This window comes from Monodelphis domestica, chromosome 8 (assembly GCF_027887165.1).
Source record: "Monodelphis domestica isolate mMonDom1 chromosome 8, mMonDom1.pri, whole genome shotgun sequence".
Lineage (NCBI taxonomy): Eukaryota > Metazoa > Chordata > Mammalia > Didelphimorphia > Didelphidae > Monodelphis > Monodelphis domestica.
This window is the reverse complement of record NC_077234.1, coordinates 237,961,320-237,973,875: the sequence shown is the minus strand read 5'-3', so window position 1 is coordinate 237,973,875 and position 12,556 is coordinate 237,961,320. Positions and strand designations below refer to the sequence as shown.

The window sequence follows — 12,556 nt, the reverse complement described above, 5'->3', positions numbered from 1 at the left end:
GTTAGGATCTTTGGGTTCATCAATCACTAGATTGCTGTGGTCATATATTCCTAATTTAGCCCATTGATCCACCCTTCTATTTATTAGCCAATACCATTTTGTTTTGATGATTACTGTTTAATTCAATTAAAACATTAACTAATTAATATAGTTTAAGATCTGGTATTGCAAGGCCACCATCCTTCACATTTTTTTATTAGTTCCTTTGATAGTTTTGATCTTCCAGATGAATTTTATAATTTTTTCTGGTTCTATAAAATAGTTTGTTGCTAGTTTCATTGACATGGCACTGAATAAATAAATTAATTTAGATAGGATTGTCATTTTTATTATATTAGCTTAGCCTACCCATGAGCAATGAATGTTTTTCCAATTGTTTTAGCTCTAACTTTAGAAGTGTTTTGTAATTGTGTTCATTTAATTTCTGTGTTTGTTTTGGCTAATAGATTCTCAAGTATTTTATATTGTCTAGAGTCTGATTTTAAATCTCTTTCTGCTGGACATTGTTGGAAATATATAGAAATGCCAATGATTTGTGTGGATTTATTTTATATTCTGCAACTTTGCTAAAGTTATTAATTATTTCAATTAATTTAATTTAATCATCTGCAAAGAATGATAGTTTAGTTTTCTCGCTGCTTAATTTAATTCTTTGAATTGAAAAGCACTTTGTAACCTTTTAAATACTACATGAATGGTACAATGGATAAAGCACTGTACCTGATCTGAATTCAGATATGGCTTCAGACACATACTAGCTGTGTGCCCCTGGGAAAATCCTTTGCCTCAATTTCTTCATCTGTAAAATGAGCTAGAGAAGGAAATGGCAAACCACTCCCATATCTTTCCCAAGAGAACCCCAAAAGGAGTTATGAAGAGTCCAACATGACTAAAATGACTGAACAACCACAAATCCCATATTCTACAATCTAGCCTAAATTGACTTTCTTGCCTATTTCTCTCAGATGATAACTAACATTTACGTTATGTTTATTATGTACCAGGCACTGTGCTGAGCATGTTACAACTAATACTGAGAGCTAACTAATGATAACTAACATTTATATAGTGCTTGCTTTGTGCAAGCACTTCGCCATTATTGTCTCATCACAACAGCCCTGGCAGTAGCTGTTTTTATTTTCCCTGAATAAAAGGTAATTGACTTGCCTGGGATTTTTGCACAGTAAGTATTTTGAAGCCGGACTTGAACTCAGGTCTTTCTGACTCCAGACCTAGTGCCCTATCCACTGTGCCACCTAGGTGCCCTCATGCCTGCTTGACACCCCATCTTTAATCTTCCGTGTTCCATTTCTTGATCTTTGCAGGAGGTATTTTCTTTATCTGGAATTTGCTCTCTCCTCATCTCCACCTCATAAAATCTCTTTCATCTTTTAAGACTCAAGTCAAGCTTGTCTTCTATGGGGGCGATTTTCTGATCTTTACAACTACTAGTGTTGTCCCTCCTTCAGCTTTTATTTATCTTGTATTTATTCTCTCTGTACATATGTTGTCTCTCCCCCATTCCCCAACAGAATGGAACCTTAGTGCTTAGCAATGTGCAGGGTGTTTTAATGAGTGCTCTATAAATGCCAGTTGATTGGTTCCCTGGCCACAGGAGACATCCTTTACCATCAGCCCTCTGACATCATGATTGATCACTTCCTTGGCCAGAATTCTGAAGCAGAACTTTGCTTAATTGCTGAAATTTCAGCTCAGGATGTAGATTTTTTATCTTGAAGGGCAAGCTCACTGACTGGGGCTATCAGCCTTGCTTGGAAAGGAGCCTGGGGCATTGATCTAAACTAATCACCATCTCTGTAGATTTTCTTAATTCAAGGTTTGGCTTTATTTTAATGCCCTCCGTTTATAACTTTTATCAAAAGTATATTTCGATAGCAGTTTTTAATTTTCACGTGAATTGGAAAGGAAATACGAACAGTGAGACACTGCCATTTTAAAAAGTAGACTAGGAAGAATATTTATTTTCATTAAAGAAAAATCCCCAGGACTCTTTTGAGCTTCTGTTCTACACAGACGCAGGCCAAGTGTTCTATAAAAATCATTTGCCACATGTCACAATTGTTCTAAAAGGGAATAGACTTTGGGACTAACATGAGGGTTCAATTCAAAACAAATAAGCAGAAAACCTTATTTCAGAGCCCCCTCTCTCCCCACCCTTTAATTAAAAGAACATCATCAAAACCACCTTCTCCCTTCTTTACTCTCTCTTCTCATCATAATGGCATCAGGGGAAATCGCTGGATAAATTTGTCTCCGAAATTGCCTTAAGTAAACAGAACTGTGGGCCATTTATTCCGGCAGTCTGTCTCTGGCTGTGATGAGACAGATTGCAGTAATCTTCGATAAAACAGTATCCACAACATTATTACTTTCTGATTCTTTCATGTCGCAGCCCATGCTAGATGCTGAGATCTATGGCTTGTAACAACATAGAGTAAAAAAAAAAATCTTGTTTCCCCAAGTTAAGTTAGAATCTGCTTTGTAAATTGTGAGTTTCTTTTGCCTCACTCTAGATTACCTTTCCCCCTTCTTACGGGCCTGTTATTTCATCAAGTGGGAAGCTCCTGGTGTTGAACATCCTTCCACTAAGACAGATCGGTGAAACTAACCTAGAGTCGCCGAGGAATTCTGAGAGGTTACAAGTGACTTGTTCCACTTGCCTAGCTAGTATCAGTGAGAGGCAAGATCTAGAGCTTCTTACAGTTGGTGCATTCCAGCCAAACGCTGGAATTTTGGAACTCTGGAACACTCTCAGTTTTACTTGGCTTGATTAGCAAACCTTTCTTTAAAGATACTACACTTTAGCTACAAGGATTATCCACTTTTTAAAAACTGTGATGATTTGTGAGAGATGAGGAAGAGAAAGAAGGGAAGGAAAGGGAGAAATAAAAGATGAAAGGCCTAAATATCTCCTAGCAGGGCATTTGTTCTCTCTAGTAGGAAAGCAGGTTTCTTTCTAGGAGAAAAGCATTTTCTATCAAGGAAAAAGCCACAGCTTTATAAAACCTGACAATAATGATTATTGACATCTAGTGTTGTGAAGGGCTTGGTGTGCTCTCCTCCATTCATGATCTCCTCTGAGCTTTGTAGTAGTCCTGTGAAGGAGGTAGATCTTCCATTGCCCAAATCATCATAGTTATGATCTCCTCTGAGCTTTGCAATAGTCCTGTGAAGGAGGTAGATCTTCCATTGCCCAAATCATCATAGTTATGATCTCCTCTGAGCTTTGCAGTAGTCCTGTGAAGGAGGTAGATCTTCCATTGCCCAAATCATCATAGTTATGATCTCCTCTGAGCTTTGCAATAGTCCTGTGAAGGAGGTAGATCTTCCATTGCCCAAATCATCATAGTTATGATCTCCTCTGAGCTTTGCAGTAGTCCTGTGAAGGAGGTAGATCTTCCATTGCCCAAATCATCATAGTTATGATCTCCTCTGAGCTTTGCAATAGTCCTGTGAAGGAGGTAGATCTTCCATTGCCCAAATCATCATAGTTATGATCTCCTCTGAGCTTTGCAGTAGTCCTGTGAAGGAGGTAGATCTTCCATTGCCCAAATCATCATAGTTATGAAATCTGTGATAGTCATAAGACTGAGGTAAAGGGTTTTTAAAGGAGAGGTGAGCTAATCTGGCCTTATAAATAAGATGGATGGAAGCTACTCACAGAATTGACAGAGAGCTCCATGGGTGCCCATTGAAGATTGAAAAGAAGCTCTCTGGCATATTGTGAAAGTCCCGTCTTTGGAACACCATGAATTAGAACCACACAAGATGAGATGGAATGAATGGCTTGTGATCCTTTTGAATGAATACTTGCCCCAAGTGATCAAATCATGCTTCCTTTACCTTGAAGAGTCATGAAACACACCCCACAACTTAGGCTGTAGAGTCTGATCTCGTCATGATGATTGCTATGCAGCTGGAAGGGGAGGGGGCCAAGATTTCCTATCGCCTTGCCATGTTCTTGGGGTCAGTCAGAATCCAGCTAAACCCCGTAAGTTCAGGGCCATGTTGGGTAAACTCAAAGCTTGTCCCAAAGTTAGTTTCAGTAAATGCCATCAGAGATTCCTTAGTCTGAGAAACGACGTGGCCTTGGTCTGAAGGTCCCAATCATCCAGTGGAAAAGGTGATCAATCAGATCAGAAAGGCCTCCTGAAAAATGAAGAAGCCGAGTTCCACTGCCTTTCTGTTCTCTTGACTTACATCCAAGAGACTGCAACACTTCTACTATGTTTTGACATGTTGGCTCCTCGGTTCATCACTTGAAACACTACCTAGAAAAATGGTTTTGTTAAAATGCATTCAATAAAATGGTGCTTATTTCCTTGCTGGAGGGAAAGAACTTTAATTTATTGTTAACGTTTGCCAGAGCCTTCAATTCTAACTCTTTTCATTTCAGATCATCCATATTTTGTTGCTGTCCAGTTCCATCCTGAATTTTCTTCTAGGCCAATGAAACCTTCTCCTCCATACCTGGGTCTGTTGCTTGCAGCAACTGGTACACTCAATGCCTATCTTCAGCAAGGCTGCAAATTGTCTTCAAGGTAACTTTTTTTAAAAATGTTTATAGCAGTGTATAGCAATTGCTATTTCATTTTTTGGTCTTTGTCTACTTAATACAAAGAGAGCAGTCAAGTAAAGGACACTTATATTAACAAATTAAAGGTCTCTTCTAAAGCCCCATCATGGTACAGAGGGGATTATGTATTTTTTCTTCCATATTTCCATTTTGGTCATGTTGCAGAAGAAAAGAAAAACAAATCGGCGTCTACATTCTTAACATCCATGACTGAAACCTAAGTTGTGACAGGTTTTCTCACGATGGAAAAGGATAGAGTACAAACTTGTTGATAGACTGTACATTTGTTTGAGGACCAACCTAGTTGAATATAGACAGGCGCAGCAACTCACAATAACCTTCTGAAAATGTGGGTGTGGGAATTATTTGTAGTTTTGGTGTGGTGCCTTAGTTCGTAATAAGTCTTTGGAAAGTCAATATAGGCATGTATCTAGTTAGTAACAGATGGCTTGATCATGCCCAAATCGGCAAAGCGATAGATCTTTGAAGTATTATCATGATAATATAATATATATTAGGATGATAATCACTTTCAATGATTTGAATGAACACATTTGAACAGATGTAGATTTATCATTATTAAATTATTTTCTTCAAAATGACAAAAGATAGAAATGATCAATGCTGGAGGGCTTGTGGAAAGACAGGCACATGAATGCATTGATGGTGGAGCTGTGAATTAGTGTGATCATTCTGGAAACCAATATTCAATTGAAGATACTAGAGTGCCCATACGCTTTGACCCAGAGATTCTCCTGCTGGGAATATACCTTCCAAGGAGGTCATCAACAAAGAGAAGGGCTCAAGGGCAGCGAGGTAGCAAAGTGGATTTAGAGCCAGGCTTAGAGATGGGAGGTTCTGGGTTCAAATAGGACCTCAGACATTTCCTAACTGTGTGACCCTGGGCAAGTCACTTAACCCCCATTGCCCAGCCCTTACTGCTCTTCCACCTTGGAACCAAAACATACTATTGATTCCAATATGCAAGGTAAGGGTTTGTTTGGTTTTTTTTTTAAGAAGAAAAGCTCCATAGGCACCCAAATATTTATAGCTGGGCTTTTTCATGATCACCGAGAACTGGACTCCAAATAAATTCCCATAGATTGTGGATTGACTAACAAGTTGTGGTACTTGGATATAGTGGAATATTATTGGACTGTGAGAAGGAATGGATATGATTAATACAGAAAAACAGAAGACTTAGGAACTGATGCAAAGCAAAGTGGAAAACAGACTACCACACTGTAAATGGAAATCATTTGTCTCTCATTTGTCGTAATTTAAGAATGACAGGGAAGAAAGAACCTAAATCTTCCTAAATGTCTCTAAACCAGTCTCTTCTGGGCATGTACTGTTGGGGAGCCCTTGTATTCTGTTTTCCTTTGAAAATACTCATACCATATCAGCATTCCATCGTCTCCCTGCTTAGGAAGGAAGGTGATGCCTAGCTCTGTTGGGATACTCAAAATAGCCCGGACGTTGTCTGACTAGGAGACACGAATGGCAATTCTCCCAACATCACAGAATTTCAGAACTGGGAGGATGTTCAGTGGATCAGCAGGCCATTCCAGGCCAACATATTCAACCAAGGTTAATGAAGGCTTTATTTGAAGACCTCCCTTAAGGGGGAGCCTTTCTACCTTCTGAGGCAGTCCATCCTTTTCTGGGTAGCTGTAATGTTGATTTTTGTCTTGTTTTTTATTTTTACTGACATCAAGCCTAGATTTGTATCTTTATAACTTCTACCCATTGTTCCGAGTTCTCCTCTCTGGGGTAAAATATAGCTCACCTTCCTTTTATGTAACAGCCCACATACTTGAAGACAGCTCCAATGTGTTCTTGGAGTGTTTTCTAGGCTAAACATTATGTATTCATTCAACCAAATCTCACCAGGTGTGAATTCAAGGCCATTCGCTGTCCCAGTTTCCCTCCTCAGGATACTTACCAGCCCTTTCTGACATGTGCTGTGCACTACAAACCCAGGGTTCCAGAGGTGCTCTTACTAAGCAGAACTCAACAGCATTATTGCCTCCTTGCTCACCACTTCAAGCGGGTCTCTGTTAATTCAGCCTAAAATCCTCTTAGCTTTCTTGGCTGCTTTATGATGATGCTCATTCATATTAAACTTATAATCTACTAAAATTCTCAGATCTTTTTTAGATGAATTGCTGTCTAGTCATGCCTCCCCATCTTATACTTGTCATTTTTTTAAAAGCCAAATGTAAGACTTTGACTTTATCCCTATTAAATTTCATCAAATGAGATGTTGCCCAACGTTCTAGCCTGTCAGGACCTTTTTGGGTTCAAACTGTGGAATCCAAAGTGCTTGTGGTCTCTCCAATTGGATAAACAAGCCGTTATTCCTTATTATGGTTATCAACTGCTTATTTGTCCTTTCCAGTCCAAAAATCAATCCCTTCGGCAAGAAAGACAGAAACAAAATGAATGCTACCTGTTCTCTGTTTCCATTGGCATCATCTCATCCATCTGGCAGCAGTCCCACCCCTTCTTGAATCTCCTCTTTTGCGTTTCAGAAAGTCTCAATTCATTTCCATCATCCTTAACTTTCTTCACCAGACTCTCACTTATCCAATCCTGCCACCTTTCTTACAGGACATGCCCGTATATGTACAACAAACATATGGGTGTGTTTATAGTAAAACCTGTTTTTGTATATCCACATACATATGACACAATAATTCTACAAGTATATGCTTCACAAGCATATATTAATGTTATTCATGCATAACATAACAATACAATATAATCTATAATGTCACCTATGTCAGAGGGCTGTACTATATAATGTAGATACCATATGTAAAGTGATTCGTAACCCCTAAAATGCCATATAAATGTTCGCTGGGACAATGATGATTTCCACTCGCGCCATCTTCTCTTTTCTGCCCGTGCTGCTTTGTAGCATCTTCGGTAGGTGGCAATTTCTAACTTAAGTTGGTTGGCAAGTTTCTCGTGCATTCACATTAGTCTCTTTAAACAACTCTCTTTTTGAATCAGAATTGTTGCTTTGTCCTTTTTTTGAGAGATTACCGTCCCATTGGATTAGAATTCTCCGACTGGATTTTAGTTCATGAGACTTTTCGTGTCTTTCTTCTGGAGTGTTTGAAATTTGCTTTCCTAAAGCCTAGGGAACACGTTAGACTTTCCCAGCTTTTTTCTTTTCTATCGAAAACTAGGAGAAAGGGTTGGTTTCCTCATCATTTCCCTGTGAGAGGTAAGAATCATATCAAGAAAAAAATTCTCCCTCATTTGTTCCTCTACATTAGCTATGCTGCCAGCGTGAGCACTTCCTCCGATCCAGAGAACTGAGCGGATCTTTCACTGGATCCCGCTTGCGATGGGGCTGCCTCCTTCTCCTCCCTCTGCTTCTAACCCTATTGATATTTACCAAAAGAACTTTTCTCCATGCACACGTGTACACATGCACAGAGTATGTCTTCTACACATAAAGTACCTTTCTCCCTCCCTCACTTTTCTCTCTCCTGTTTCTTCTGAATGAATATGGTACACCCTTTCAGAGCCAAGCGGTTCTGTCTTTTCAGTTGTGTCCAACTTTTTGTGATCCTATTTGGAATTTTCTTGGTAAAGATACTGGAGGGCTTGGCTGTTTCCTTCGCCATTTTACAGATGTGGACACTGAGGCAAAGAGGGTTAGGTGACTTACCCAGGATCACACAGCTCGTAAGTGTCAGAGACCAGATTTGAACCCAGGTCCTCCTGACTCTAGGCTTGGTGGTCTAGCTGCTCTGAGTTAAGTGATTTTTTAGATAATCTCATTTGATCCTCACTACAACCCTGGGAGGTAGATGCTATTATTATTCCCATTTTACAGTTGTGGAAACTGAGGCAAACAGAGCTTATATGACTTTCCTGAGATCACCTAGCTGGTAAGTGCCTGAGACTGGATTTGCACTCAGGACTTCCTGATTCCGGGCTTGGCTTGGCCCACAAAGGGTCCCTAAAAGGAATTAAGGGATTGCGTAGGAGCTGTCTGCCTATTCCCTGCATCGTATCCAGAGGTCCGACTATAACGGCTGGCCTTTCTGTAGCACTTTAAGGTCTGAAAGGCCCACAAGCATAGGAGAGACGTGCTGTTCTGGACACGGGCTCGTCGCCCATCTGGCCTCTTCTCCGACTGCCGCTAGAGCTTCTACACATTCTGCATATGATGTGCGTCACGGGGGCGGGCTGTGTTTGGCAGACGGCGCCGTCTCTTCTTTGGAGAAACCGGGATTTGGGGCCAGCGCGGCGGCTCTAGCCAGGCCTAGAGAGAGGAAGCCCCGGTCAGAGATGGGTGCGGATGCCGTCCAGCTTCGCCCTCTGCTTTTTGAGCAGTGCCCAGCCTGCGCAGGGAGCCCTGCGTTCAGACGGGATCGTCGTCTGTTGTTCGCCGAAGGATCCTGCCCTCCTGTCTCGCTTTCTTCATCGGCAACACGGACACGGGCGTAGCAGCTTCCGCCCAGCGTTGTTGGAAGGGTCACGTGAGAGGATTTCGTCAAGGGCTTTGCAGACCCTAACGTGCCGCATAGATGCTGGCTGTCATCACTGCCCACGTGGCCTGGTGGATGGGGCATAGGCCTGATAATGAGGGGAGACCATCGTGCCTCAGAGGCCCGGGCAGCCTGGGCAAGTCCTGCATTTCAGCTTGAGTGTCTTCTGCCCAATGGGAATTGTATCGTCATCCTATGCACTCTCGTGGCTCTTGTGAGGGTCAGATGTGATAATGTCTGTGAAGCGTTTTCGGAGCCTCGAAACACGACAGAAATATCAGTTGTCACGAACAGAGCACCCGGTGGAGGGAGAGACTAGTCCATGCCATTGCCAACCGCGTCACGGCATCGGCCTACTGATTTCTCTTACTCTTTTTCATGGCGGAATGGACAGAATGTCTCCCCAAACATGGCAGACGGTAGCTGATTCTCAAGGTTTTTGTATTGTGAGCTGTTTCCTCCGGCTGGCAGGATGTCAGTCCGAGGGGCATGGGCAGAGGCAATTTCCATCCTTCCTCGGACATTCAGACCAGGAGCAGAGCAGGAGGAGGGAAGGAGTGATGCAAAAGCTCAGCCATCATTTTCTGGGAATCACTTTGGAAATTAAAAAATGAGTCGTGGACAACAGCAATGACTGATAGTGGGTGTAATAATTTCGTCCAGAAGTTAAACATCTCTACAAGAAGGAGAACAAAAAGAGCTCTTGGAGCACCTCAGTCAGCAACCATCTGACTTACTTTCCAAACAGAAAAGATCACTGCCAAAGGAAACACTGGGTTTGAATCTAAACTTAATGGTAATATCTTTGCAAAGAAGGATGAGGAGCCCTATGATCCCATAAAACTGAGAGAACTGGTGGAAGTTGAAATCAATGTAAAGAAAGCTTGGCGACCTATTCAGCTATGCTAAGTCATCTTTAGGACACTTCCAGGGTGAAAATGAAAAGAGAATCATAAGCAAGAAAAATAGATTTGAAAAACAAAACCAAACCAAACCCTCCCCAAATGTTTCAATAAACCTTTTTTCCGTAAGTGATAGTTGACTTGCCACACTTGGATCCTAACATCAGAGTCCTCGATATGCTTTTCATGAGGGAGAAATTATTAAAGAAAAAGATAACATTAGAGCAGAGTTGGGAAAAGCAACCAGTGTGGACCAGTTATATACCGAGGAGAAATATATTGGAGAAAATAACATTGTGAGAGCATTGAAGGACAAAGATGCAAAGTATCTGATGGAGTTTGGGAAGATGCCAAAGATGTAGAAGAAAACTTTAGATTTTAAAACTACTGAAGAGTCCAGAGAGCATCATGGATGAATATAACAACTTTTTTCCATCTTTACAAAAGTCTGTATGAGGGTTAACTGCACTCGATGAAGGAAGCAGTAAGGAACAAGCAGGTTTTCCTAAATGGCAATGGACCCCGTCTTCACCATCTTCCATTCGCTAGCATGACATTGTGAATATGAGGCCCCACGGTGCCTTTTCTGTGGATAGGGCTTGCAGGATCTCGCCCAGCGAGGCGCTTCCCATGGTGCATTGTTCACAGCTCTGAAAGATAAAGCAGAAATCGCCTGATTCGGTGATTGATGATAAACACCCGCTGAGGTATAAAACAGGAAGAAGACGCAGGTGAGCCAGAGGCCTTCTGTACAGTGACGGAGGGGGTGATTGAGTGCAGAAGTCAGATGGAGGAAGGGCTGCTGGTGAATGATGAGGACTTCCAGAAGCTCCTGGTACAGTGAAGCCCAAGACACTGCCAAGCCTCCTGGGAAAGATCCCCGCGAGGGAGCTTTGCCTGTGTGTCCGCACGGTAAAGTAAGCTGGACGAGGGGGGCCGTGGCCTCGTTCCGCCTGTGTGCGGGGAGACAGAGCTCCTCTAGCAGGGCCTTTGGGTGGGCAGACTTACAGGTGGCCAGCGAGCCGGATCCAGACTTGAGCAGCAGAAGGAGAGGGGCCGATCTTGCTTGTAGGACGTTGCAGAAGCTCTCTGGCTGACGCCAAGCGTCCTGTGAAAGGAGAGCCCCACCTTCCCCATCCTCCATCTTGCTGCTCTGGAATGTGGGGGCCTCCAGAGAAGCAGAGGCGGTGGGGAGGCACAGCTGGGGAGCATGCTAAGACGCGTTGCCCGGGGCTTCAGAACTCTGTCCCTGAGAGATTGTGCAAGGTAAAGGGAAGACGGACGCGCCATGTGCCAAGAGCACGGGCGGACAGACAGCTCCATTGAGTGCGTGAGGGGAACCTCCTGGGAGAAGCTGGGCGAGAGCACTCATGGGGGCCCCATGGAGAGATGTCCCGTGTCTCTGAGAGCCATGGACGAGCCGAGAGTGTGGAGGGAACAAGGATGTAAGGCAGGGGTGCCCGTTTTACACAGGGGCCAGTTCACTGCCCCTCAGACCGTTGGAGGGCCGGACTATAAAAACTATGAGCAAACCTGTGTACCGCTGTCTGGGATAGCGGAGGCGGCAGCGCTGGCTGGGATGGGCCTGTCCCTCCTTGCACAGGCCCATCACTGCCACTACTATACCGGGCAGCAGTGTAGACAGTGCGGAATCCCCTCCCCCAGATCACCGCTCACCTTGTTGATGTCTTCCATGGGGCAGCCCCATCATCCTTTGTGCGGCGCCTCGTTCTCCTTCAGTTACTCTCAGAACAAGGCGCCACTCAAAGGATGATGTCACCGGAAGTAGTACTGAGCTCCTCTCACTGACCATTGATGGCCTTCCGGAAGTGCGGTGGGGGCCAGATAAATGGCCTTGAGGGGCCACATGTGGCCGGTGGGCCATAGTTCGGGAACCCCTGATGTAAGGCATAACCCTGATAAACAAGCCAAGTGCTGGAGCGTTCACAAATTTGAGTGTGTTGTCTCAGGGATTCTACTGTCTCTTAAAGAGACTACTTATGCTTCTTAGGCAGTTGGGTGGGCCTGGCCCAGGAAGACCTGAGTTCAAATCCTTGCCCGAGATACTTTTTATTTGACCCCGGGCAAGTCCCTTATACTCCACCTCAAGTAATTCCCATAGTCCCTTAAAAAAAAAAAAGACTCTTATCTTCCTTTATGGCCACTTGAGCAGGTCTTTAGCTTTACTTTTTTTCTTTTTCTTTCCAAGTTGAGTCTCCTTTTCTGTAAAATGAGAATTAGTATTACTCTTACTATTGCACCTTCCTCCCTAGGTTGGTCGTGAGGATAAAAATGAGATATTTGGAATGTGATTTGTAAACTATATTATTATTGCTATAATTCTTTTTCTGTGAGATGTAGAGTGGAGTCCCCTATGCAATGATTTAAATAGTAGCCTTTTTCATTAGGAGGAGAACATTTTGTTCTTCAGATAAATTTTCCTGGATCAGCTCTACTTGAGAAGCATTTTTAAAAATATAAAATAGATCTTCCAAATATATTTAATTGACATTTTTGTAGATTTTATAATCTATGTTGATCTTTTT

At 42.7% G+C, this 12,556-nt stretch overlaps 1 protein-coding gene across 15 annotated transcripts in view; it reads left to right on the top strand.

The window, feature by feature from the left end:
* Positions 1 to 12,556, top strand: part of CTPS2 (CTP synthase 2) — a 135,890-nt gene that overhangs the window by 110,013 nt on the left and 13,321 nt on the right. For all 15 annotated transcript variants that reach the window (XM_056808587.1, XM_056808588.1, XM_007500864.3 and 12 more), the window contains one exon: positions 4,418 to 4,562. In XM_056808587.1, the coding sequence (XP_056664565.1) occupies positions 4,418 to 4,562 (145 nt within the window). The remainder of the gene's footprint in view (positions 1 to 4,417; positions 4,563 to 12,556) is intronic.